This window comes from Macrotis lagotis, chromosome X, assembly GCF_037893015.1.
Source record: "Macrotis lagotis isolate mMagLag1 chromosome X, bilby.v1.9.chrom.fasta, whole genome shotgun sequence".
NCBI lineage: Eukaryota > Metazoa > Chordata > Mammalia > Peramelemorphia > Peramelidae > Macrotis > Macrotis lagotis.
Window position 1 is genome coordinate 2,014,593 of NC_133666.1, and position 26,398 is coordinate 2,040,990.

Genomic DNA, 26,398 nt, shown 5'->3' on the forward strand with positions numbered 1-26,398 from the left:
TAAAAATGAAATGGGCCTTGCCTTCAAAGAGGGAGGGAATTCAACACAAAACACAGATGAATGTAAACAAAGATAGGTCAACACAAAGTAATTTTACAAGATAGAAAGCAAGAATATTTGGGGAGGGGTGTGAGGTGAATCAGCAAAGCCTTTATGTGGGAGGTGACACCTGAACTAATCAAGATTTAGGGCATGCTAGGAAATGCTTAACAGCTAGCTCTCCAGAGAAAAAGTCACAGGACACACTTTGAAGTTGAATCTGGGGGGCAAAGCCAAGATGGTGGAGTAAAGGCAGGGACTCACCTGAGCTCTCCTCCAAACTACTCACTGAGCCACAGATCAGCCTACTTATTTCAAGGTATAACAACTCTAACCAAATTCTAGAGTGGCAGAACCCACAAAAAGACTGAGGAAAACAATTTTCCAGCCCAAAACAATTCAGAAGATCTGCGGGAAGGATCCATTGCAACAGGGTTCGAAAGGAACCGCAGCACAGCCCAGGCCATGTTGGAGCAAACCAGCTCCAGCAATCCAGCAACAGAACTGTAGGGCACATGGGTCCCTGAGAGCCCTGGATCTGTGGCAGCAGTGAAGGTCTTCAGAGCTCTCAGCCCAAGGATTGCCAAGGACAATTGGGAAGCTCAATAGGAAAACTTTGCTGTACCAGTTTGAGAGCAGAGCCCATTCCAGAGCAGGCCTCACTGCTGAAAAATACTGAAGAAAAAACATCTTAACACCTTAAAACCAGTTTGGGTCAAATGGAAAAAGAGAAGACCAGGAGCAGGTCTGGGGACTCACCTGGAAGAGAGTCACCTGGCAGCTACTTCCAGAGAGCTCAGTCCATGGACAGTAAGGGAATGGGGGGGAAATTGCAGAGGTCTCTCCACTATCCTTGAGGCAGGACTCTGTGGCTTCCCCTATACTCAGATCCAGGTCGCAGTCTAGGGTTCCATTCTCAGAAAGAGGAGCAGAAGCAGAACAGAGATTATGGCCTGCAGTACAGCAGGGACTCTTCTCATGCTCCAGGACAGAAAGGAGTACTTGTGGTCATCCACAGACCAGGGCACAGACCAGGAAAGCAGTCATAACCTCTTTTTTTGTTTTTTGCAAAGCAAAGGAGTTAAGTGACTCACCCAAGGTCACACAGGTAATTATTAAGTGTCTGAGGCCAGATTTGAACTCAGGTTTTCCTAACTCCAGGGCCTGTGCTCTATCCACTGTGCCACCTAGCTGTCCCACAGCCCCATAGTCTCTTATAAGACCTGAGAACTTGCAGGTCCCTGGGGTGTATCCCTGAAAACAGCTACAAAACCTCAAAAGCTTGGGAAAGTGTGTCATCCACCCTGAAAGCAGAGACCCACCTTAACAAAGAGTTAAAATCAAGTCATAGACTGGGGAAATGAACAAACAACAGAAGAAAAAAAAATCTGACCATAGACAATTACTTTGGTCTTCTGGAGGATCAAAAGAAACACTCATAACATAACAAAGTCAAAGCATCTGAATCCAAAACCTTCAAGAAAAATATGAATTGGTCTCAGGCTATGGAAGGGCTCAAAAAAGATTTTCATAATCAAGTAATGGGGGTGGCTAGGTGGTGTAGTGGATAAAGCACCGGCCTTGGAGTCAGGAGTACCTAGGTTCAAATCCAGTCTCAGATACTTAATAATTACCTAGCTGTGTGGCCTTGGGCAAGCCACTTAACCCCATTTGCCTTGCAAAAACCTAAAAAAAGATCAAGTAATGGAAGAACAGGAAAATTGGGAAGAGAAATGAGAGCGATGTGGGAAAATCATGAAAAGTGATTCAGCAGCTTGGTGAAGGAGATACAAAAATAATACTGAAGAAAAATAATGACTTAAAACTAGTTTGAGTCAAAAGGAAAAAGAAGTCCAAAAGGCCAATGAGAAGAATGCCATAAAAAGCAGAATTGGCCAGTTCAAAAAGGAGACATAAAAGCTTTCTGAAGTTGAATCTGCATTATGGACATTTTTTCATCACTCTTTTAAAGAGTAGACAATCAACAGAAAAGTCGATCAAGTCTTGATTTGAAGTGTTTTCCAAAGTGTGAGTGTTCACACTGACAATTCAACAATTGACTCTCTGGAGTCAGTAGGACATGGCTCCAGCACACTAAGCAGAAGTAGGAAGGGAGTACAGGGAAGCTGTACACCAAGGAAGAAGATGGAGTGTTGGATACAAAGTCCAACAAGAAAATCTGGATGGAATGTCAAATTGAGGATATGGATGGAAGTAATGTAGATGCCTGGGGAGATAAGTTGGTGCCAGATTATGAATGCCAAAGAGGAATTTGGATTTTATCCAGAAAGCAAAAGGGATTCACTGGGGCTTCTCAATCAGGGGAGTGTTTTGGTCAGACCTATGCCTTCAAAATAGAACTCTGATCCTGATGAATTGGAACAGGGAGAGACTTGAAGCAGGGAAATGATTAGGAAGTTGGGTCAAGAATAATCCACATGAAAGGAGATGAGTGCTTCCACCAGAATGTTTTCATTTGAGTAGAGATAATAGAGTAGATGTGACAGATGGTGTAGAGGTCAAATCAATATGAATAAGTGCTGATTGATGGAAAAGTTGAGGGAGAGGGAAGCGTCCAGAATGACTGAGGACCTGTATGTCTGGAAAGACAGTGCTGCCCAAGGGACAGCTCAGTGGGGCAGTGGATCGAGCACCATCCCTGGAGTCAGAAGGACCTGAGTTCAAATCCAGCCTCAGGTACCTAATAATTGCCTAGTTGTATGACCTTGGCCAAGTTACTTAACCCCATTGCTTTGCAAAAACCAAAAGCAAGAAACAGAAAGAGACAGACAGAGAGACAGAGAGAAGTGAGTATGTGTACTACCCTCAACAGAAACCGAGATATTTGGAGAAGGAGAAATTGGAAAGAAAGAGACTAAGTTCCATTTCAGCCATGTCAGTTTTGAGCCACGTAAGAGATTGAAGGTCAGGACTGGATGTTGGTTTGGGAGTCAGTCAACAAACATATATATGTGTGCCTTGGCACATGGGGCTAAGCACTAGAGTGACCTGCAAAGAGTTGGTGGCAGCAAGGTACTAATAATGAGTTGGGCCAAGTAGCACACTTATCATGAAGGAGACGTGTGTACCTGTAAAAGAGAATGAGTTGGGTGTGTATCAAGAGTTCAGGGTAATGCGCACCCAGTCCAAGGATTGACCAGTACCCCAAAAGTTAAAAGATTCAAGGAAAGAAAGCATCCATTCTTTTAGGAATCAAGGTATTCTCTGGGGCTTCTGGCTTAAGCTGATGAAGCCTATGAAGACCTTTCAGAATCCTATTTTTAAAATGTAGAAAATAAAATGCATAAATGACAATGGAACCAAGTTATATTAACAGTTACCAAAGAAGGTTTTAAAAAACCAAACAAGTTCATGGATCCTCTGAAAGCTAAGAATCCCTGCTAGGGAGAACCCATGGACAGACATGGACAAGAAGTCCTGAGGATAAGGAGGGGAGGAGGAGAGATGTGTACTAGTGGAGGAAATCCACTGAAAATACTCCTAAGATCACAGAGTCAGTCAGGTATAAATGTGTTCCTGTACCTGAGGCTCTCAGCTCCTCTTAAATGGCACTTCTGACCACTGACAAAGGTTGTGCAAACACTCCTGAAGGACCTTCATTTCCACCCCTGTGGCTCCCCTCCTTCCCTCCCTTCCTTACCACCTGAAGCACCTCCATCCTCCCTCCATGAACTCCTATCTTCCTGCATTTTCCTCCCCACAGCAGGAGGCTTTGGGGTTCACCCACTTGGGGTCACTTGCTTGCTCTGCCTTAGTGGTTTCCCTGATCTCCTAACAAATCCTCATCTCCATACAGCCTCATGTGGCTAGGGCATCCTCTACCTAGTATATGTCTTCAGTGCTAAAGCACAGCTAGGACTCTGAAAACCATCTCCTAAGAAAGGTGGTGACATGCCATAAGAAGAGCCCCCCCCACACACTTGTGAGCCAGATCCTGAATTGGTGCCCACCTGTGCTACTGGTTCCATGTCCAAAGTTACAGATCTGGCTGATGTTGTGTACCCAGCTGTGCATTTCCTCTTCCGTCTTGGCCACCAGGTAGAAAGTCCGGTAGATGGTCTTGACGACGAATACAAAGTCATTCTGGAATTCCCTCCGAATGAAATCTGGCCCTGCATACTTGCGCACTTCACCCTCACTCAGGTCAATCACGCGAATAGGCTTCTTTGAATGGTCACTCCGATAGTACTCGAGAACATCTGGATTCCCACTCATCCTACCGTGCCGCAACACAAACCAGCGCTTCCGCCAGGCCTGGGGAGAGACCATTTGATACAAGTTAGATTGGGAGGGTAGAGGGAGCACTGATAGCCTACCGTGAGGGGCTTTCTGATCGAGTGAGAATCAGACTGGTCTTGGAGTTCCCTCCAGAAGGCTCCCATAGGTAAACCCTCTAAAATATATTTGGGGATACCCTGAATATAGTCTTATTTAGCTCCCTATGAGGAAAATTTGGAACAGGTACTGATCTAGAGAGATGCTGCTCTGTGGACCTGAGAGAAAAAGAAAGGCTTAGAAAGTCAGGCAGGGAAGGCTAAAGAACTCTGCTCCAAAGGTGAAGTTGGCTGGCCTGCTGCCCATAGGTCAGTGAATCTAAAGGAATACAGGGTCCACACACTTTCCAGTATACATTAAGGCTTAGCCAAGAGACCACTTTAGCTGTCATGAAGTATTCTGTTTCAAAGAGCTGTTTTAAGATATTTTATTCTGGAAGAGGCAGTCACTGTGAAAAATCTTGGCTGCTAGGTGGTGACTGATCAGGGTGAATAAAAAAAACTTGTGTATTATTTCTCAAAGGATTGGACACTGGTTTTTCTCTTCATGACAATTTTATTCCTTGTGCTAACAGAAAGAAAATGAGATAGATGCATGGAGAGAATAGATAGAGAGAGAAGATGGATGGAAAGAGAATCAATAGATGGATAGACAGACAGACAGATAGCTAAGCAACTTCTGCTTAAGACAATCAAAGGACATTTATTAGGGAAATTGTTCTTGGCAGCTAGGAGAAAAAGAAGAGAGGTATATTATCTTTGTGCCCCAGAGGCTGAGACACCTTATCACCAAGATAAGGTGAGTTTCAATGGTGCTTTATTAACTAAGACTGGAAATAATAATTAAGATTCAGTTGATACCAGTTAAGGATTATTAATGAAAAAAGTAACAAATTCTGATTATATATTTAAGTCTTGAACTCTGCATGACAACAAAGTTCTTTAATTTTTAAAAAGTTACTTTCAGCTGTTTTAATTTTATTCTAAGTGGTCTAGAAAATGCAAGGTAGGCAAGTAACTTGCTTTTTCAATGAGGGGAAGAGGGTGGGAGGAAAGGAGAGAATTTGGAACTCAAAGTTTTGGAAGTAAATGTTCAAACTTGTTTTTGCATGTAGCTGAGGGGAATTTAAAAAATCAAGAAATTAAAAAAGACAAGGGGAGGGGAAGGGATCTTCCTTGGTAATGACCAGAGTGCAGACCAGGAGAACAGCAATTCATACCTCTCCCAGGATCACCACGACTTTGAAAGCAGCAAAAACTTGCAGACACCCAGAACTAGCTTTAAAAACAGCAAAACAAAAAAATTCAAAGCTTGGGACAATGCCTCCCCACCCCAAAGTCAGGAAGTAGACTGGAAAAATAAGTAATCAAAAAAATGAACTTGACCATAAATAGCTACTATAGTAGCAAGGAAGACCAAGACAAACTCAGAAATAAACAATGTGAAAGCAGTGACATAGAAAACCTCAAAGAAAAATGCCATTGAGATCCAAGCCCAATAAGAAATCTTGGAAGAGTTAAAGAAGGAAGAGTGGTAAAGGTAAAACTGGGGAAAGAAATAAGGGAGATTCAAGAAAAATACGAAAGGAGAATTAGCTGCTTTGTAAAAGAGACACAAAAATTCACTAAAGAAAAGAACTCCTTAAAAATCAGAATTTTTTATATGGCAAAAGAGGTACAAAAGCTCATCGTAAAAAATAATTCTTTAAAAATTAGAATTGAGCATCTAGAGACTAATAACTACACAAGACGTTAATAAATAGTCAAAGTCAAAAGAATAAAAAAAGAAGGAAATGTGAAATATCTTATTGGAAAAACAACCGAGTAGGAAAATAGATTGAGGACATATAATTTCATAATTAAGAGTACGTGAAAGCCATGATCAGAGAAAGAACCTAGACATCATATTTCAAGACATCATCAAGGAAAACTGCCCCAATATCTAAGAACCAGAGGGTAAAATAGAAATTGAAATAATCCATCAATCACCTCCTGAAAGAGACGCCAAAATGAAAATTCCCAGGAATATTAATAGCCAAATTCCGGAACTCCCAGATCAAAGAGAAAATTCTTCAAGCAGGCAGAAAGAAATAATTCAAATGTTGTGGAGCCACAGTTGGGATCATACAAGATTTAGCAGTTTCCACATTAAAGAAATGGAGGGATTGGAGTATGATATTTCAGAAGGCAGAGGAGTTAGGAAAAAATAACTGACCTAGCAAAACTGACTATAATCTTCAAGAGGGAAAATGGATATTTAATGAAATAGAGGAATCTCAAGAAGCTATATATATATATAGTTCTAACTGTGGTCTATGTAAGTTTAGAGCATCATTACCTCTCACTCCCTCCTATGAACCAAATCCCCAGAACTTGGCTAGCTACATCTTGCCCTTAGGGTTCTAGGGAAAACTCCCAGATCAAATCTCCACTAGTGTGCTTCCTCCCAAGATCATGAGCTGAGAAACAATTTGGGTAACCTTAAAAAGCTTTTAGAAAAGAAATGATTACTGTACTAAGATGGTATAGTAATAACAGATGGCACAGCACATTCCCCAAGAGTCTGTGACAAACTCTCCCACAAGTACATATGGAGTTCAAGGGGAAGGTAAGTTCAAATTTAGAAAGAACAGCTTTTGTGGTGTTAGATGTCTTTTTCTTCTATTCATGGGAAACTCAAGAAGATCTATTTAAGCATGGCAAATCTGCATTCCCCCAGTCCTTGGCTCTTGAGATAGATACTGCCATCAGATGATCTGGGAATGTGGCTAAGACACTGATGGGAAGCTAGGAGGTGCAAACTCCTCCAGACCCTTTGAAGCTTTCAAGCTTCTCTTTTGGTCCAAGCATGTGTGCGTGCATGTGTGTGAGGGGGTGGTGATAAAGAGAGGAGAACTGGTCAAATCTTCCCTTAAGTGGTTCCTCTTCAGAGGTATTCTGGAAAGCCACACTTGCACCACCACCTTCAACAAATTCCTTCTCAACTCATTTGATATTAATTTACAGATGGCTCCCAAAGAGGATCAAATTTCTTCAGTATTTTGGAATTGAGTTCTTATCAGGTATCATTTCATTTCATCCAATGGCTTTTCAAAACCTTTTCACACTTAATCTTATGTTCTTTTTGGGGGGATTAGGTTTTTTTTTTTTTAGGTTTTTGCAAGGCAAACAGGGTTGAGTGCCTTGCCCAAGGCCACACAGCTAGGTAATTAAGTGTCTAAGACCGGATTTGAACCCAGGTACTCCTGACTGCAGGGCCAGTACTTTATCCACTACACCACCTAGCCGCCCCTAATCTTATGTTCTTTTGAAAGACTGGTTTGACCAGGAGGGATGGGAATTCAGGGAAACCTGGAGGGATTTGCATGGACTGATGATGAGTGAGATGAGCAGAACCAGAAAAACACTATACACCCTAACAGCAACAACATGGGGGCGATGATGAACTTTGATGGAATCACTCATTCCATCAGTGCAACAATCAGGGACAATTTGGGGCTGTCTGCAATGGAGAATACCATCTGTATCCAGAGAAAGAACCCTGGAGTTTGAACAAAGACCAAGGACTATTACCTTTAATTTAGGAGGAAAAAACTGCTCTTATTGTCTGATCTTGCTATCTCTTATACTTTATATTTCTTCCTTAAGGATATGATTTCTCTCTCATCACATTCAATTGGATCAATGTACAACATGGAAACAATGTAAAGACTGACAAATTGCTTTCCATGGGGGGGAGAGGGAAGTAAGATTGGGGGGAAATTGTAAAATTCAAAATAAATAAAATCTTTAAAAATAAAAAAAGAAAGACTGGTTTGAGATGTGTTCTCACCTAGCTAATCTATGAAGATTGGGTGGGGGGAGGGAATCTACCACAATTATACAACTAAAGTCATACAATCAAGGTATTTACAGTTGCCCACCCCAAAGTACCCTAATTGTGGCCTAAGATTTTTGAGGGATGAATGATCTTCGGAACGTAAGATCTGCAGGGGAAGAGATTCCAACTTCTCAACCTGAGCCTGGCTAAAGGAGCTTCTGTCTAGACAGGGAGTCTCGAGGCCATTTGGTCTTTTCTCCCTAAAGACAATCCTTAAATACTTGACTTCCCCTTCTATACACTGAGGTCAAGAATGTGATGAATAATCCCGATCAATTCTATCTTTAAATTTTCTAGTGTTTCTTTAGTTCTAACTGCCATATTTCTGGATAGAGTACCTACATCTCTCTCTGGCACTCCCTTTGGGCTATGCATATAGGTGGCACTGAATCTTCAGGAGTATTTGGGGGCCTCTGGTAAGCTCTGTTTCTTCCTCCAGCTCCTCCTTCAACTGACAGATACAGTGGGCACTTCAGCACCAGGAAGCTCAGCCAGAGGCCTAGAGAAAGGCTTACCTGTAACCCATAACACCCATTTCAGAAGAAGTGGGGGCCCAAAAGGGTATCTGTTCTCCTGGGAGACAGGAAATATGAACCAGCTAAAACTAAACTAAGAACCAGGCCCCTGACCAGGATAACACCCCCTAGCCTCCCACACACACACACACATGTACAACCACCACACAGAAGGATGAATTCTGACTGTTCTGTGGGTACCCAGAAGGCATACCTCACTTAGTCTGAGGAGTAGTCCTAAGCCACTCATCCCTCCCAACCCTGCCTAGAACACCCTCCCTGTTCCTCTCAACTTTGAGAAGGCCCCCATCTCCTGGCACAGCCTCCAGCCTCAGCAGTCATTGGGGAGCTCTCCCTCGGGGGGCAGGGATACTTTCAGGTTTTCCTTGTGGCTGCTTACCACAGTAGGTACCCCTATGCATTTGTGTAATGATCTCTTTCTAGCCTTAAGGCCTTTTTTGCCTTATTTTGACTTTATTTTAATTATGAGTTAAATAGCTAACTAGCCAGCCGAGTCCTGCTGCTTATCCCCAGGTTTTCCAGGCACAGTTACCCAAGACGCCATCAATGAACTCTGGAAGACATGAAAGGCTCTCAAGTATCCAACAGCTATCTCCCCCCTTCACTCCCTGGTGGAATTTAATTAAATCTCACTGCATTGAGGAAGTCCTTACTGTGTGCTATTCACAGGAAATCCTCCATGCCCTCCAGAAGATGACATTCAATTAAAATGTAGCCATAGAGAGAACTCCTGCTCACTCCAACTCCAGTGGCTCCCCATCACCTCCAGGATCCAACAGAAAATGCTCTAGTATAGCCTGGCTCCCTTCTACCTTTCCAATCTTCTTCAACCTAGCCCAGAATAAAAACCCAAGACAGGGGAATAGCTAGCCGAAGAGCAGCACGCAGGCTCTTCCAAGAAATTCAAATCCATTCCTTTAGAGTGTACCAAGAGAGACTGTGGGACACGAGCCTGGGAAAGAGCTGGCAGAAGCTTCCAGGAAGCTTCAAGAATCCCTAAAGCCAAAGGGAGGTTGGTGGAGCATCCTCTGAGAGAACTCCCTTCTCAGAAACCCCAAGCAAGTGCTCACCTCCTGGCCTTTGCTCAAAGGCCTCTCAGGATGTCAAACTGAAGACATTCATGGGCAGCCCAGCCCAGTTCATTCTTGGAGAGTCAGAATAACTGACAAGTTTCTCTTGGGAGGAAGTAAAAAATCTGACTCCCTGGAACTTCCACCCATCAGCCCTGGTTCTGGAAATCGGCAAGAGACATCTCAATTTTCAGAGGAGAAAAGGGTGGATCCTGGAAAGTACAGGTCCATAAGCTTGCCATCAGCCCAGAGCCAAGTTGGAGCACATTAAATAGGTGGGTTTGGAGTACTTAGAAAAGAAAGATACAATCATTGGTAATCCGCAAAGTTTCATTAAGAATAATTCTTGCCAGACAAATCTCATCTCCTTTGTCTGAGAAGGTTCTGAGAGCAGGGGCATGCCATAATCATAATCTCTCTTGATTGGATAACACTCCAAATGCTTCCTTAAAGGAAAGCCAACATGATGTTTCCCTGGTACTTATTTCAAGCATTTCTCCAGGCCCAGAGAGCTGTTTTGTCAGGAAGCACCCAACACCTCAGTCCCTTTGACATTTGGCTCCCATCAGTTTAGTCTCCCCGTCTGGTCCCCCTGTCACCGCTGTATCCCCAGCCCCAGAAGAAGCCGACTCATTGTAGAAAGTTCCGACTTCTCAATTCACCCTTAGCTCTGCAACACCTCATGAGCAAACCTAGAAGAAAAGGTGTAGAGAGGCCCCCACACCCCCATGGTATCCTCTTGCCAGTTGGGGAGAGGTTGCTCTCAATCCCACTTCTGTCCATTCCCTGCAAGCCTGGCTATATCCAATTCAGGGAATACTGGTGAAAACTGCAACCCAAGGCCAAAGTCTAAGGGACCAGGGCTAAAGCTCAGCTAATGTTCAAAGAGTAGAAGAAGGCTGGGTTAACTTTGGGGCTGTAGTCTACCTCACCTCAAGGTCTTGAGTGAGTCAGAGCCTTGGGCAAGTGAATCAGACATGGGTCCCTTGCTTCAGCTCCCCCCCCCCCACCGCATTGACTTCAATATTCTTGCCAGGTCTTGGTCTGCTGCTAAGAAAGCCCTTGTAGAGCCTCCTTTGTTTCTGATCTCTGGTCAATGAACCTGTCACCATGCTTGTTGCTGGACCCAGGGGACTTTAAAAAATCTTAGTGACATAAGATATGCTATGTGTGAGAATTCCTAAATAATAGCATAATCATTGTGTTAGTGCTTTTTCTACATTTGTGATCCTTGGCTTGCAGATTAGTCTAGGATAGTGATTACACTGGCATAGGAAATACCAGGAATAGCTCCTCTCCTAATATAGGTCCCTACCTCCTCTACCACTTCAAGTTCATGTGGTTCATGTGGCTAGTCTGTGTCCAAGGTCAGACTTGAGTCCTCCTAACTTTGAGGTTGTACTGCCTAGATCTTCATCAAAAAGCCTTGCTCTTTGGTATGTCTCTGGAAACTTTTTGGTTTTATCCACCCCAAAATAGGCAGGGGTGCCAAAATGGAAGCCTCTAAATGAACAGCAATTATCTTCCCCAGACCACTAAGGCAGACCAACAATCAGCATTTTTGGGTGGCTTCTGTGACTGATTCTAAACCAACAAGAAGCCAACTTATCAGTCACCTGAACTAATAGCCTGGAATGTCCCCATTGGCCAAAACATAGGCAACAATACAGACAAGTGGATGTGTCCCCCATTATTATATCCCTTTGACACAGTGGGTTGCTTTGGAGAGCACAATATGGAATATTCTGTACTATTCTTCGCCACTCATCTCGAGTCCTGTAACCTGCTAACTGACGAAAGCAGAAAACAGGTACGAGCCTAGAGAAGCCAGTAGAGATCTAAGAAGGTAACTGTCAGCTTGGGAGATGCCAGGGATTGCCTAGTCAGGTCTAGTTTCAGGGCATCTTAGCCAAAAGAAAGCACTGAGATGTGATAAAGTGGTTTTAAAAATAGTTGATATAAAATATTGTACAGTTACATGTTAGATTTACCTGCGTGTGTATATGTGAGAGATGGAGGGGGCAGAAAAAAAACATTTAAATAGATAGAAGTGGCTCACAGATGGCATGGATTACAAGGACCTTAGCTCTGGGTGCATGTTAACTGAAGGGGAAGTGGGAGGGAGGGTGCAAGCAAAGACTGGTGAATCTCAGCTATTGGGCAATATGCCAGCCCCTCATTATCTCTGGTCTTGGGGCCCAAATCTGGATTTAGAAGGAAAATTGCTTCCTTTCTTACGTGCTTTTTTTAATTTTTGAATTAAGATGCTCTCTGCCCTGAAACCTAATTCTCAAATTTCAGAGAACTCAAGTAGAATGAAGTGAACAAAGAGCATAGTTCAAGTAAAAATACAAAATTACAGCATTTTCAAATTTGAAGACACAGAGGGATCAGTCAGCCCAACACCCTTATTTGCACCCTTACTAACCTTCTTAGGTTAAGGTTACAAGATAACATAGTGAGCCAGTGCCAGAATCAAAAATTAAATAGAAGATTCATCTTCAGCCTTGTGCCCTTTCCTTATTCCCATCTTCCTCTTCCTCCTCATCATCCCCATTCTCATTCTCCTCATCCAAATCCAATGGGACCAGAACTCTCTCCTTATTGATGGAGATGAAGGTGAAAGCAGAAGAGAGGAAAACTCTTCAATCTTCTTCAAGTTCTCTTTAAGCTTGGAGTCATCTTTGAGCTTTCCTCAAGATGGTGAGTCTCTTCAGACTATGGGGCTTAATGGCTTCCAACTTGGAAAAGGCAGATTAAGGAGGCCAACCCCCTTTCATACTGCTGAAGAAAACAATGCTGGAAACTCTTGAGGAGCGAGTAGTCACCGTCAGGTCTCTATTCCCAGCTTGCCACACTCTTGTTGGGCTGAATTACCTCCATCCTTCACTTAGTATTGTCCATTATATAGCCTCCTATATACAATATATTAGCTCTGATTTCTGTTTTGCTAAAATTTGGATATGTGAGTTTCCACATATGTTCACTGAGGAGCTGGTTATCTGGTGGGAAAGGGATCATGGCAAGGATACAGAATTTGGGGTGTCTCTTCCCCTCAAAATGACAAAGCAGTCATTGAATCTGATCACATCCCCTAGACTAATAATATTTAAGGGAGCAGAGAGATATAATTTTAACCTGGTAACCCCTCTCTTGGGGAAAGTAGTATGGTCATGCTTTTGGTTCCAACTTTCTGCTTCCCCTCCTGCCATATTTTAAGTCTTCCAGTTGGGATGGGGCAGAGGCAACAGCTGAGGGGAACAGGGGAAGAGGCCACAGCTGGGGGGAGGGGTGCAGAAACAAGTCCCACCCCAGGTTCCTTGGTTCAGAGTCACTGGGTCCTTGGCAGGGGCCTTTCAGCCAACAGGTGAAGGACTTGCCACCTCATGTCAATAGAACCTCTCTCTTACCACTCTTAAGGGGGAGGGACCTTTAGATTTCATTCACCATCTTAGCTAAAACCAGGAAAGAGAACAATCTCACCCAGGGGAGAAAGGAGCAAGAATTCATGAAGTGACTGCTATATGCCAAACACTTGATAAATATGATCTCATTGTATCCTCACAGCAAGCCTGGGAGATAAGTGCTGTTAGTTTTATAGTTATATAAAAATTTTATAGTTATTTTATAGTTAAAGACACTGAGGGAGACAGAGATAAAAGTGACTTGCCCAGGGTCATGCAGCTAGTCAGTGTCTGAGGCCGAAATTGAACTCAGGTTTTCCTGACTCCAGGCCTAATGCTCTAGCCAGCACTACCAAGCTGCTTTTCTCAGCATTTTCAAGACTTTCAGGCCTAAAAGATCAGAAACATTATGGAGGCCGCTTCCCCCCATGGCTAAGGCTACAAAGGCTACAAACTAGCATTCTGAGTCTTTCCTCTTTTTTGCCTGCCAAGAGCTCCTTTCTCTACAGGTTTTTGATGAAGAGTCCTTCATAGCACACCTGCATTATACTCAGCATTGCATCTAGCAATAAGGAAACTGTCCATGCATGAGGCAAGCAGCAAAACCACACACACACACACACACACACACACACACACACACACACACACGCATGCACACGCACACCCTGACGTGGGTAGAAACTGGGTTACATCAGCATAGTAGTAGAAGGCAGTGTCAGGAAGGAGTGAAGAAAGGACAGAAGGAAGCAGGTGGCATCTGCTGGAATTCTCTCAAGTATTCACCAGGATGTCTGAAATCAAGCCAGAAATACTTTGTCAGGGGCAACAAAATCTGGAGCCAGGGAATCCCTGCCATGTTACAAGTTTAAAAGTCAAGCTAAGGAGAGCAGAAGTAACTAGAGTCAAATCTTGAAAATGGGTGAGCAAATTGTTTTTACAAAACTCTAGACTGCTTTGATCCCATTTCTTAGGAAATGTTATATTGATTTCTGGGTTTCCCCTCTTCCCCCATGAGCATGTCCTTGTGATAAAAAAGTTCCAAACCCCTAATGTCCAGTGACTCTCTCTGTTCAGATATATAGCATTCCACACCTGTAGTGGGGGCCCACTGCAGCTACTCAGTACTACTCCTGTGGACTTTTGGTGTCCATTTCTGTTATTTTCTAACTCTTTTGGAAGTGGTGGTGTATGTGTAACCCTGCTTACACATATATAGTCTGCCCCATTTCCTAGAACCTCTTGTGGTGTGCTTCCTCCCCAGGGCTGTCCCTCATTTGAATCTCCAAAGGAGTTGAGTGAAATTGGTCAGGGAAGATAAGGACAACAAACTGATGCCATTGGGAGAAATTTGGAAAAAGAGAAGGAGCTGGGTAGCTAGGCGGCACAGTGAATAGAGAACCTGCCCTGGAGTCAGGAGGACCTGAGTTCAAGTCCAGCCTCAGACACTTAATAATCACCTACCTGTGTGGCCTTGGGCAAGCCACTTAACCCCATTGCCTTGCAAAAATGAAGAGAAGAGAAGAGAAGAGAAGAGAAGAGAAGAGAAGAGAAGAGAAGAGAAGAGAAGAGAAGAGAAGAGAAGAGAAGAGAAGAGAAGAAAGAAAAGGGGCAAGGAAGTCTCTGATCTATGTCTGGTACTAATGAAATGAAGTAACTGACAGCAGAAAGAAGGCAGAAATGAGAAAGGCAGTCTTAGTTTCTTAATCTGTTTTCTCAGAGAAGAAGAATCACCTTGACTCTGTGAAAGACAGAAAAGTGAATCACAGAGAAGAGATGCATAAGATCAGTATGGAAACAGTAAGAGAAGACTTGGGTCCCTTGGTCCAACTGAACTCCATCCTTGGTTCTTTTTTTTGGCAAGGCAATGGGGTTATTAGTGGGTTGCCCAAGGCCACACAGCTAGGTGATTATTAAGTGTCTGAGGCCGGATTTGAACTCAGGTCTGACTCCAGGCCCTGATGCTCTATCCACTGCACCACCTAGCTACCCCCATCCTTGGTTCTTGAAAGAAATGTCAGGCATTCTAGCTAAGCTTCCCTGCCAATGATGTTTAGAAGACTATAGAAAATAGAAGGACTGACATTACAACAGATCATTGGACCTGATTTTCAAAAAATGGAAGAGAATAGTGACTGTAGACTACAGGTCAGTGAGGCTGATTAGGTTTCCTAGGAAAATTCTAGGACAAGTCATTAAAGACATTGCTAGTGAACATTTTGAAAGGGAAATGGGGGATGATAAAGGGCAAGTGTGACTTCATCAAGAAAAGGTTATGTTGGGTGAAGCCAAGATGATGGAATAAAGGCTGAGCTCTCCCCCAAAGCACTTTCAATACCTTTAAATAATGATTGTAACTGAAGTCTAGAATGGCAAAACCCCAAAAAGACTGAATGAAGCAATTTTCCAGCCCCAGATAACGTGGAAGATCAGGCAGAATGGGTGTTTTGCACCAGGGTGAGGGGGAGCTCAGAGCAGTGCGAATCATGTGAGAGCAAACCAATCCTAGCAATCCAGGAAGAGACAGCAGGGTGCCTTGGCCAATGGCAGTGGTGGTGGATTCCAAACCTCTTGGGCCATAGATTGATAAGGACAACTTGGAAGGTCAGCAGAACAAGGCTGTCTCCAATCTCATCTCAGTCTGACAGCCTTGTTCTGCTGACCTTCCAAGTTGTCCTTATCAATCTATGGCCTAAGAGGTTTGCAATCCACCACCACTGCCACTGGCCAAGGTTTCAGCAGCACAGACCAAGAGCAGGCCTAAGGAGCCACTGAATCATCAGAGGCAGTTGCTTCCTAGTCTTTCAGCCCATAGATGGTAAGGGGGTCAGAAGGAAGTTACAGGGGGCTCTTTGCTATCACTGAGAGAGCACTCTGTTGTTTTGTCCATACACAGATCTGGGTCATAGTCTGGGATCCCAGGTCCAGAAAAAGTAAGAGAAGCACAACAGAGATTACTGCCACAATGGAACAGTGACACTTCTCACAATCCCAGGGCAGAAAGGAGTGCTTGTAGACAGAGCAGAGCACAAACCCCAGAGAGTAGTACAAACATTTCCTTAAATCACAAGACCTTAGAAGAATTGAAAACTTACAGGTCCCTAGAATTATCTCTGAAAAATGCTGAAAAATCCTCAAAAACTTGGGATAGTACATCCTCCACACTGGAAACAGAACCACAACTTAACAAAGAGTTAAAATCAAGGCACAGGTGGGGAAAATGAGTAAAAAGCAGGAGAAAAAAAAATCTGACCATAGGCATATATACCCAGAAGATAACAAAGTCAAAGCTTCTACATTCAAGCCTACAAGAAAAATATGAATTGATCTCAGGTCATAGAAGAACTCAAAAAAGATTTTGAAAATCAAGTAAAGGAGGTAGAGGAAAACATTGGAAGAGAAATATGAATAATGCAGGAAAATCATGAAAGCCAAATCAATAGCTTGGTGAAGGAGATACAAAAAATAATACTGAAGAAAATAACATCTTAAAACCCAGACTGAGCCAAATAGGAAAAGAGGTCTAAAAAGCCAGTAAGGAGAATTGGACAAATGGAAAAGGAGATAAAAAAAACTCACTGAAAAAAATAATTCCTTAAAATATACAATAGAACAAATGGAAGCTGATGACTTTGTGAGAAATCGAAAAACAGTGAAACAAAATCAAAAGAATGAAAAACTAGAAAAAACTGTGAAATATATAATTAAAAAACAACTGATATGGAAAATAGATTCAGGAGAGATAATTTAAAAATTACTGGACATCCTAAAAGGCATGACCAAAAAAAGGAACCTAGACATCATTTTTCAAGAATTATCCAAGAAAATTGCCTTGATATTCTAGAAGCAGAGGGTAAAAAAGACATTGAAAGATCCACTGATCACCTCCTGAAAGAGATTCCCAAATGAAAACTACCAGGATTATTATAGCCAAATTTTAGAACTTCCAAGTCAAGGAGACAATATTGCAAGTAGTCAAAAAGAAATAATTCAATTACCATGGAGCTACAGTCAGGATAACACAAAATTTAGAACTTGTACATTAAGGGAAGACAAAAGAGCATAGATTACAATCAAGAATCAACTACCCAGCAAAACTGAACATTATTATTTCAGGGGAAAAGATGGACATTCAATGAAATAGGGGACTTTCAAAATTTCCTGATGAAATGACCAGAGCTGAACAGAAAATTTGAACTTCAAATACAAGACTTAAGTGAAGCATAAAAAAGGTAAACAGGAAAGGCAAATCCTAAGGGACTTAATGATGTTGAACTGTTTATATTCCTGCATGGGAAGATGACATTGATGACTTGTGAGTTTTCTCATCATCAGGGCAGTTAGAAGAAGCATATATAGACAAGGCACAAGTAGAAGTTGAATTTGAAGGGATAATTTATTTTAAAATGGAGTTAATGGGTGAGAGAGGAATGTATTGGGAGAAAGGGAAAGGGGGAAGTAGAATGGGGTAAGTTATTTCATATAAAAGAGGCAAGAAAAAGTTTTTGCAATATATTGGAGGAGGGGGGAGATGAGAGGGAGTGAGTGACCCTTGTTATCATTAAAATTGGCTCGGAAATACACACTCAATTGGGTGTAGAAATCTATCTTACCCTAGAGGAAGGTAGGAGGGGAAAGGGGGGAAATTGATATGAGGGAGGAAAGATTGTGGAAAGGGGTGGTCAGATGCAAAACACTTTTGAGGAGGGACAGGGTGAAAGGAGAGAGAGAAAAAATTGGGGTGGGGGAATAGGATGGAGGGAAATACAGTTAGCAATAGTAACTGGGGTAAAAGTATTGAGATGAGTTTCTCTGATAAAGACCTCATTTCTCAAACATAGAGAAACCCTTTATAAAAAAAAGAGTAAGAGCCATTCCCAACTGATAAATGATCAAAAGGTATGAACAATTTTCAGAAGAGGTTATCAATGCAATCAATTTAAATAGGAGAAACTGTGGGTTGGAACAATTCTAAGGTAATTACCCTATAATTACTGAATTTGCTAATAAGGACAGAAAAAGAAGGTCATAAATGTTAGGGAGGTTGAGGGAAAATGAGATCAATGCATTGGTGAAGGAATTGTGAAGTGATACAATTCTCTAGAGCAATTGGTAACTCTATGCCCAAAGGGTTATAAAACTATACCTACCCCTTGATCTAGTAGTGGCACTACTAAGTTTATATACCAGAAGAAGTGAAAAATAGGAAAGAAAAGGGTATATATATCAGCTCTTTTCTGCTGACAAGGAACTGGAGATTGAGTGACTGGTCATCAGTTGGGAATTACTGAATAAACTGTGGTATGTGATTATGATGGAATGCTACTCTCTTATAAGAAATGATGAACAGAGACTCTCAGTAAAAAAACTTACATGATCAGATGAAATGAGAAATGTACCACATACAAAGTAACAGCAATGATGAAGGATGATCAGCTGTGAACACCTTACCTTTTCATAGCAATGCTGAGATAAATGAAGGATTTATGGTAAAGAATACTATCTATTCCAAAGATAGAGTTGATAGTCCCTGAATACAAATGAATGTATAGTTTGGGTTTGGGGTTTTTTTCAACTATAATTTTCTTCTGGTTTCTTTTTTCTTTGGAAGGTGTATGTTTACATGATTATTGTGGTACTTCTCCATGATTACACACTTCTAACCTATATAAAATAACTTACTTTCTCAAAGAGGAGAATTGAGGTGAGAGGAAAGGAGAGAATTTGAAACTCAAAGTTTCTTTATTTTTAGGTTTTTGCAAGGCAAACAGGGTTAAGTGGCTTGCCCAAGGCCACACAGCTAAAAAGCTCAAAAGTTTTAAAAGTGAACACTGAAACTTGTTTTTGCCTGTAATTGGGGAAAATTAAACTAAATTATATTAAATTAAGAAAAGGTTATGTCTTGTGACAGGCAGATCAGGGAATTGCTGCCCACAGTTTACCTAGATTTTAACAAAGCATTTGATAAAATTTCTCCCATTATTATTGTGGAAAAGATGAAGAGTTAAAAGTCTGGTGTCAGTAGATGTCACAGGACTCAAGTCTTAATTGAATGGCCAGAATCTTCAAGTAAATAATGTGTCAGAATCATGGTGAGAGAAGGTTTTCTGTGGAGTACTCAAGGATCTGTGGCTGAGCCTGTGCCATTTCACATGTCTATCGATGACAAAGACAATGATGGAATTTGCATCACGTTTTTGGATGACATTAAGGTGGGAAGGTTCACTAATCCAATTGATGACAGAATCAGCACCCAGAAAATGTTGACACATGAGCATTGGGTGGAGTCTAATAAAGTATAGAAGGAATTCAATAGAGAAAGCTAGAAAGTCATGTACACTCTTCATGAGTCCAACCATATCTTTTTTATTGTCTTTTACTTTATTGAGCTTTGTGGATATTGCATTTTTTATAAAATAAAGGTTTGTGGCATCCTTGCAACAAACAAATCTATTAGTGCCATTTTTCCAATAACAGAAACTCACATCATGTCTCTGTATCACATTTTGGCAATTCGCATAATATTTCAAACTTTACATTATTATTATTATTATTATTATTATTATTATTATTATTATTATTATATATGTGTTATGGTGATCTGGGATCAAAGATCTTTGATGGTAATATCAGAATTGCTTTGAGGCAACATAATCACCCCCACAGAAGACGATGAACTGAACTGATAAATGGGTGTATTTTGATTGCCCCACCCTCACAGGTCATTCCCCTGTCTCTCTCCCCCCTCCTCAGACCTCCCTCTTGCCTGAAAGAACAGTGAATTTAGACCAAAGAATAGCCCTACAATGTCCTCTAGGTGTTCAAGTGAAAGGAAGAATGAGGCAACCTTTACTGTTGTCTTATTTTAAGAAATTGCCAGGGGCAACTAGGTGGCAAAATGAATAGTGTACTGACCCTGAAGTCAGGAGGATGAGTTCAAATCCAGCCTCAAAAACTTAATAGATGCCTGCGTGACCTTGGGCATTGCCTTAAATAAATAAAATTTTTTAAAAATTGCCACAGTCACCCCATCCTTCAGCAACCACCACACTGATCTGTCAGCAACCATCAACATGGAGGCAAGACCCTCCACCAACACAAAGATTATAACTGGCTGAAGGCTGGAATGATGGCTAGCATTTTTTTTAGCAATAAAGTATTTTTAAATTAAGGGATGTACATTTTTTTAAACATAAAAGTGCTGCACACATAATAGACAACAGTATAATGTTGACATAACTAGGGAGCCAAAAAATTCATGTGACTGGCTTTATTGTGATGTTAGCTTTAATGTGGTAGTCTGAAACCAACCAGCAATATCTTGGAGGTATGCCTCTTTAGAATGGGGGAGGAGGGATGGCTATTGGACTGAAAAAGATCCAGAGGCTTTAGTGGACAGCAAGCTCACTCAGTCTTGAGGTGCCCAGAAAGCTAATACAACATTAGATCCCCTTAAGAAGGCCAAGCTTCCAGGAATAAGAGGAAAGAATTAAAACTTTTCTTGGTCAACCTCATCTAGAGTGAGTCATGGGTAGTACTGGGTACAAGAGTTTAAAACAAACACTAAAAATCTAGAGTGCCCAGAGCAGGACACCCAGCATGGTGAAGGACCTTGACTCATTATCACATGAGAATGGGCTGAAGGAACTGGACAAGACTTACCTTTTTATAAGCTGGAGAAAAAGAAGGGTCTAAGCACTGTCTTCAGTATGGAAAGAGAAGACTTGGTCTCAAAGCAACATACATCAATTTTATCTGTGCTAGGATACTCTGGGCACTTCCTTAATATTAGAGAAGTGATTCCTTTGGGCTATGGGTTATCCTAGATGACCAATGAATTTCCTTTCAATTCTCCAGTTCTGTGTATCAACTTTCACCAACCACCTCTTATATAGACAGACCACATAGCTGCCCTCATTATAACTCTCTCCAAAGTAGGGGCTGTGGAAAACAGACATACTAATGAATTGTTACCATGCCATAAATTGGTCCAACCATTCTGGAAAGTAGTTTGAATTTATGCCCAGGAAGTTACCTACACCTCAAAAGAAATCAAAGGAGGAAAACAATGCATATGCCTAAAAATATTTATAGCCATTCTTTCCATGGTAGCCAAAAGTTGACATCTAAAATGGTACCCTCCTATTGAGGATTGGTTAAAACAAATTGTGATATATGAATGTAATAGAAAATATCATTGGGTCATAAAGAAATGATGAAATGGACAATTTGGAAGGAAAGCAGGAAATGGTGCAGAGCAAAGTGAGAAGAAATAGAACAATCTATATGAGAGAAAAAGAACTTTTGCTTTAGAACTTTGATCAAGGGGGCAGAGCCAAGATGGCGACAAGAACGGATCCTGCCTTAGGTGCACTCTCATAAAACTCACAAGCTAAGGACTCTAATTAAATCTTCGAGAAACAGAACCCACAGAGGGACCCAGAGAGGCAATTCTCCTACTCAAGGTAACTTGGAAAAGAGCAGAAAGGCTCTGCTCCCCAGGGTTGGAGGGGTGGCCCGCCAGAGTGAAAGAACTTCAGCCTCCCAGAGGCAGCCCCAGAGCACTGGGAGCTGCAGCTCACAGCAGCAGGGGAGTTTCCTGAGCTACGCCCCAGGGAGCATCAGGCACAACTTGGGGGAACAGCAGGGACCTCTGCCAGAGTGAGCACCTGGAGCCCAGCCCTCAGGGCACGTGGCTGGTACAGCCCAGTTTCAGGAAACAGAAGCAGGTGGGCCGGTAAGCAGGAGCCCCCAGGACATGAGCCCATTGAACCTAGGGAAGGGGGTGAAGAGAGAGACTGCCAAGCTCTGTCCTCTACCCCTGGAACAGAACTCTGGGGCTCTGACCACATTCAGATTCTGATCCCAGTCTAGGCCTCCCCACAGAATAGCAGGGGCCCCCTCCACCTCAACCCCATGGCGGGGGGGGGGGCGCATATGGTCATTCACAGACCAGGAGGGAGGACAGAGCCTCACACACTGAGACCCTTTGTGGGAGTGTCCCAAAAGCTCAGGAAGCACCCCAAAACTAGGCTAAGACTAGGGAAATGTGCAAGCAGAGAAACAAGAGGAATACCATTGAGAAATATTTTGCATATGAGCCCAAGAAGGATCAAAACACTCAGTCTGAACATGAAGAAGCACAAGTTCCTGCATCTAAAGACTCCAAGAAAAACAGAAATTGGGCTCAAGCTATGACAGAGCTCAAAAAAGACTTTGAAAATCAAATGAGGGAGTTGGAAGAAAAACTGGGAAAAGAAAGGAGAGAGATGCAGGAAAAACATGAAAATGAAGTCAGCAGCTTAGTCAAGGAAATCCAAAAAAATGCTGAAGAAAATAGCATGCTAAAAACAAATGGATAAAACAGTTCAAAAAGTTATGGAGGAGAAGAATGCTTTAAAAAGCAAAATTGGCCAGATGTAAAAAGAGGTAAGAAAACTCTCTGGGGAAAACAAATCCTTCAGACAAAAAATAGAACTCAGGGACATTGATGAATTTACGAGAAACCATGACTCAATACTTCAAAACCAAAAGAATGAAAAATTAGAAGAAAATGTGAAACATCTCATTGAAAAAACAACTGATATGTAAAACACACTTAGGAAAGATAATTTAAAAATTATTGTAATACCTGAAAGTCATGATCAGGAAAAGAGCCTTGACATCATTTTCAAGGAAATACTACAGGAAAATTGCCCTGATATTCTAGAAGCAGAGGGCAAATAGAAATGGAGAGAATCCACTGACTCCCCCTGAGAAAAGAGATCCCAAAAAACCAACCCCTAGGAATATTATAGCCAAATTCCAGAACTCCCAAGTCAAAGAGAAAATATTACAAGCAGCCAGAAGGACACAGTTCAAATATCATGGAGCTGCAGTCAGGATCACACAGGACTTAGCAGCAACTACATTGGAAGCTCGTAGGGCTTGGAATATAATATACTGGAAGGCAAAAGAGCTTAGAATGCAGCCAAGAATGAACTACCCAGCAAGGCTGAATGTCCTCTTCCAGGGAAAAAGATGGACTTTCAATGAACCAGGGGAATTTCAAATGTTCCTGTTGGAATGGCCAGAGCTGAAGAGAAGGTTTGATCTTCAGATACAGGACTCGGGTGAAGAATAGAGATTGGAGGAAAGGGGGAAAACATTAGGGACTTAATGATGATGAACTGCATGTATTCCTGCATAAAAAATGACACTGATAATACTCATATGAACCTTCTCAGTTAATAGAGCAGGTAGAGGGAGCTTTTATAGTTGGAAGCACAGGAGAAAGCTGAATTCGAAGATAAAATATGGTGTAAAAATGGAGTCAATAGAAAAAAGGGAAATGTAATGGGAGAAATAAAAAGGAGAGGGGGAATAGGCCAAGATATTTCATATAATAAGATTTTTCTTTATTACAATGAGCTACTGCAATGATATGGAAGGGGAGAGGCAAGGGGGAATGAGGGAATCTTTGCTCTCATCAGAGGTGGCTAGGAGAGGAAACAGCATGTATACTCAATAAGATATAGGCATCTGGAATAAGAAGGAGGGGGGGACAGGGGGAAGGGGGGGATGTGAGTGATGGAGATGATGGACCATGGCAGGAGAGTGGTCAGGTATAACACATTTTCTTTTTTACTTCTTGCAAGGGGCTGGGATTGGAAGGCCTGTCCGAGACTATAGGGCCAGATGGATGCTGGGCCTAAGGGGTGGTAGGGGGGCTCAGGGCCCCAGGACCAGGGATCTGTCTGCTGCCCCACTCAGCTACCCTACAGTAGAGTCAGAATGAAAGGAGAGAGAAAATATAGTACATGGTAGTGGAGAAATACGAAAGGAGGGAGTTGCGATCAGCAATGGCAACAGTGGAAAAATATGGAAGTAACTTTTGTGATGGACTTATCATAAAGAATGTGATCCACCCGCAACAGAGTTGGTGGTATTGGAACAAAGACTCAAGCACATTTTTTATTATTATTATTTTGCGGGGGGGGGTGGGGTGCAGGGCAAATTGGATCGAATAGCAGAGTGATCGTTGGGTGTCTGAGGCCAGATTTGGACCCAGGTGCTCCTGGCTCAAGGGCCACTGCTCTGTCGACCACCCAGCCACCCCTACTATTATTACTATTTTACTTTATTTTGAGTCTTTTTTTTTCTTTTTTTGGTTTTTGCAGGGCAGTGGGGTTCGGGTGGCTTGCATGTCACACGGCTGGGTGATTGTTGGGTGTATGGGGCCGGATGTGGGCTCGGGTGCTCTTGGCTCCAGGGCTGGTGCTCTGTCCATTGCGCCACTTGGCCATACCTACAATTATTACTATTATTTTTTTATTTTAATTTTTCTCTCCCCTTTATGGCTCAAGTGAGTCTATATTTATGGGGGAGGGGGTATTTCGTTTACTCTTAAACAAGAATATTTTATTAATGTATAAAAAACATTATTTGTACAAAATGAGAATAAATATTAAATAAATATTAAATATTAAATAAAAAAAGAACTTTGATCAGGGCAATGATAAACCTTGAGTCCAAAAGAACAAAGATGAAATGTGCCATCTACCTCCTGACAGAAAGGTGATGAACTTCAAATAGAGGAAGTCATATTTTTCAGACATAATGAATATGGGAATTCATTTTCTCAGGCTACATGACTCTAAATTGTGAGCCTATTCTTATTCTTTTTCACTTTTTCTTTCTCAATGTATCATCTATTGCAGCTTCTTTGTGCTCCCAAACTGTCCAGTCACTATTGTGGCATCTTTCTGCTAGGGGTACTGAATGTTCAACTTGCTTTTTTTAAAAATCAATTTCATTTTCTTTTCAGTTCTAGATTCTCTTGTCTCCCACCTCCTCTTCTTCCTCCACCTATTAAGGAACAAGAAAAACCAAACTGTTCCAAACATATGTAGTCAAGTAAAACAAATTTCTCCATTAATCATGTCTAATTCAATTCAAAAAACATTTACTAAATATCCAGGATGGGCTGGCATTGTTTTGAGTGTTGGGGATACAAATGAGAGAAAGACAGACAGTCCCTGCCCTCAAGGGGCAAGACAATTCACAGAAAGCTGGAAAGGGGAAAGAAAAGGGGGTGGTCCCCAGGGGAAATGTTTTATGAAGTGGAAATCAAACTGAGTTGCTGATGGAAGAGGAGAGTGTTCCCTGAAAAATACAGATTCCCTGCCTTCTCTAAAGAAAAGCTTTGGGAGAAGTTCAGTGCTCTACCCTCCAAGAAGAGGGAAGGACTGACTTCTAGAACAGAGAGAGCAGATTATCCAAAACAGTCAATCAGCATGATGATTGGCCCAAACAAAATTGCTTCAGTCTGCACTGAGTCTATCAGTTCACTAGGTGGAGATGGGCCACACGCTTCATTGTGATCTTTAAAAGTTGTTTCTTTTTCTAATGCTGCTGTTCTCATAGAAATTGTTTTCCTAATCTTGCTCACTTCAGTTTGTAGCACTTCACAAAAATCTTCTAGAGAGTTTTGGTTGGCCATTCCCTAATTGATGGGATCCCTCTCAGTTTCCAATTCATTGTTACCACAAAAAATTGTATATCAATTTCTGGGATATACAAAAATGCTTTTTTCTTTTTTCTTTGATTTCTTTGGGGTAGACCTAATACTAAGGGCATATAGAGTTTAATAACTTTTTTGAACATGGTTCCAAATTGCTTTCCAAAGTGGCTTGACTAATTCACAGGACCATCACCAATATCATATGTTAATATACCTATTTTCTTTTGCTCCAGCATTTGCCATTTCTCTTTTTTAATCAGTTTTGCCAGTCTAATATTTATTTCTCTAACTAGTAACTTAAAGCATTTTTCCTTAATATATTCTCTGAAAATTGCTTGTTTCGAAAACTTCCTCTGCAAACTACTCATCTTGTTTGACCATGTATTATTTGGGGAAAGACTCTTATGTCTGTAAATATGAATCAGTTCCCAATATATCTCAAGAATGAGATCTTTATCATAGAAACTTGCCCCAAAGATCTCTCTCTCTCTCTCTCTCTCTCTCTCTCTCTCTCTCTCTCTCTCTCTCACACACACACACACACACACACACACACACACACACACACACACACACACACAAACACCCACACACCCTACTTCTCTTCCAATTTCAACTTCATTGGTTTTATTTATGAAAAAACTTTGAAATTTTATGTCAATTGTCCAATTT

General features: G+C 41.7%; 1 protein-coding gene across 2 annotated transcripts in view; it reads right to left on the bottom strand.

Annotated features, from left to right (window-relative positions):
• Positions 1 to 26,398, bottom strand: part of GAB3 (GRB2 associated binding protein 3) — a 154,816-nt gene that overhangs the window by 53,681 nt on the left and 74,737 nt on the right. For both annotated transcript variants that reach the window (XM_074199431.1, XM_074199432.1), the window contains exon 2: positions 4,011 to 4,314. In XM_074199431.1, the coding sequence (XP_074055532.1) occupies positions 4,011 to 4,314 (304 nt within the window). The remainder of the gene's footprint in view (positions 1 to 4,010; positions 4,315 to 26,398) is intronic.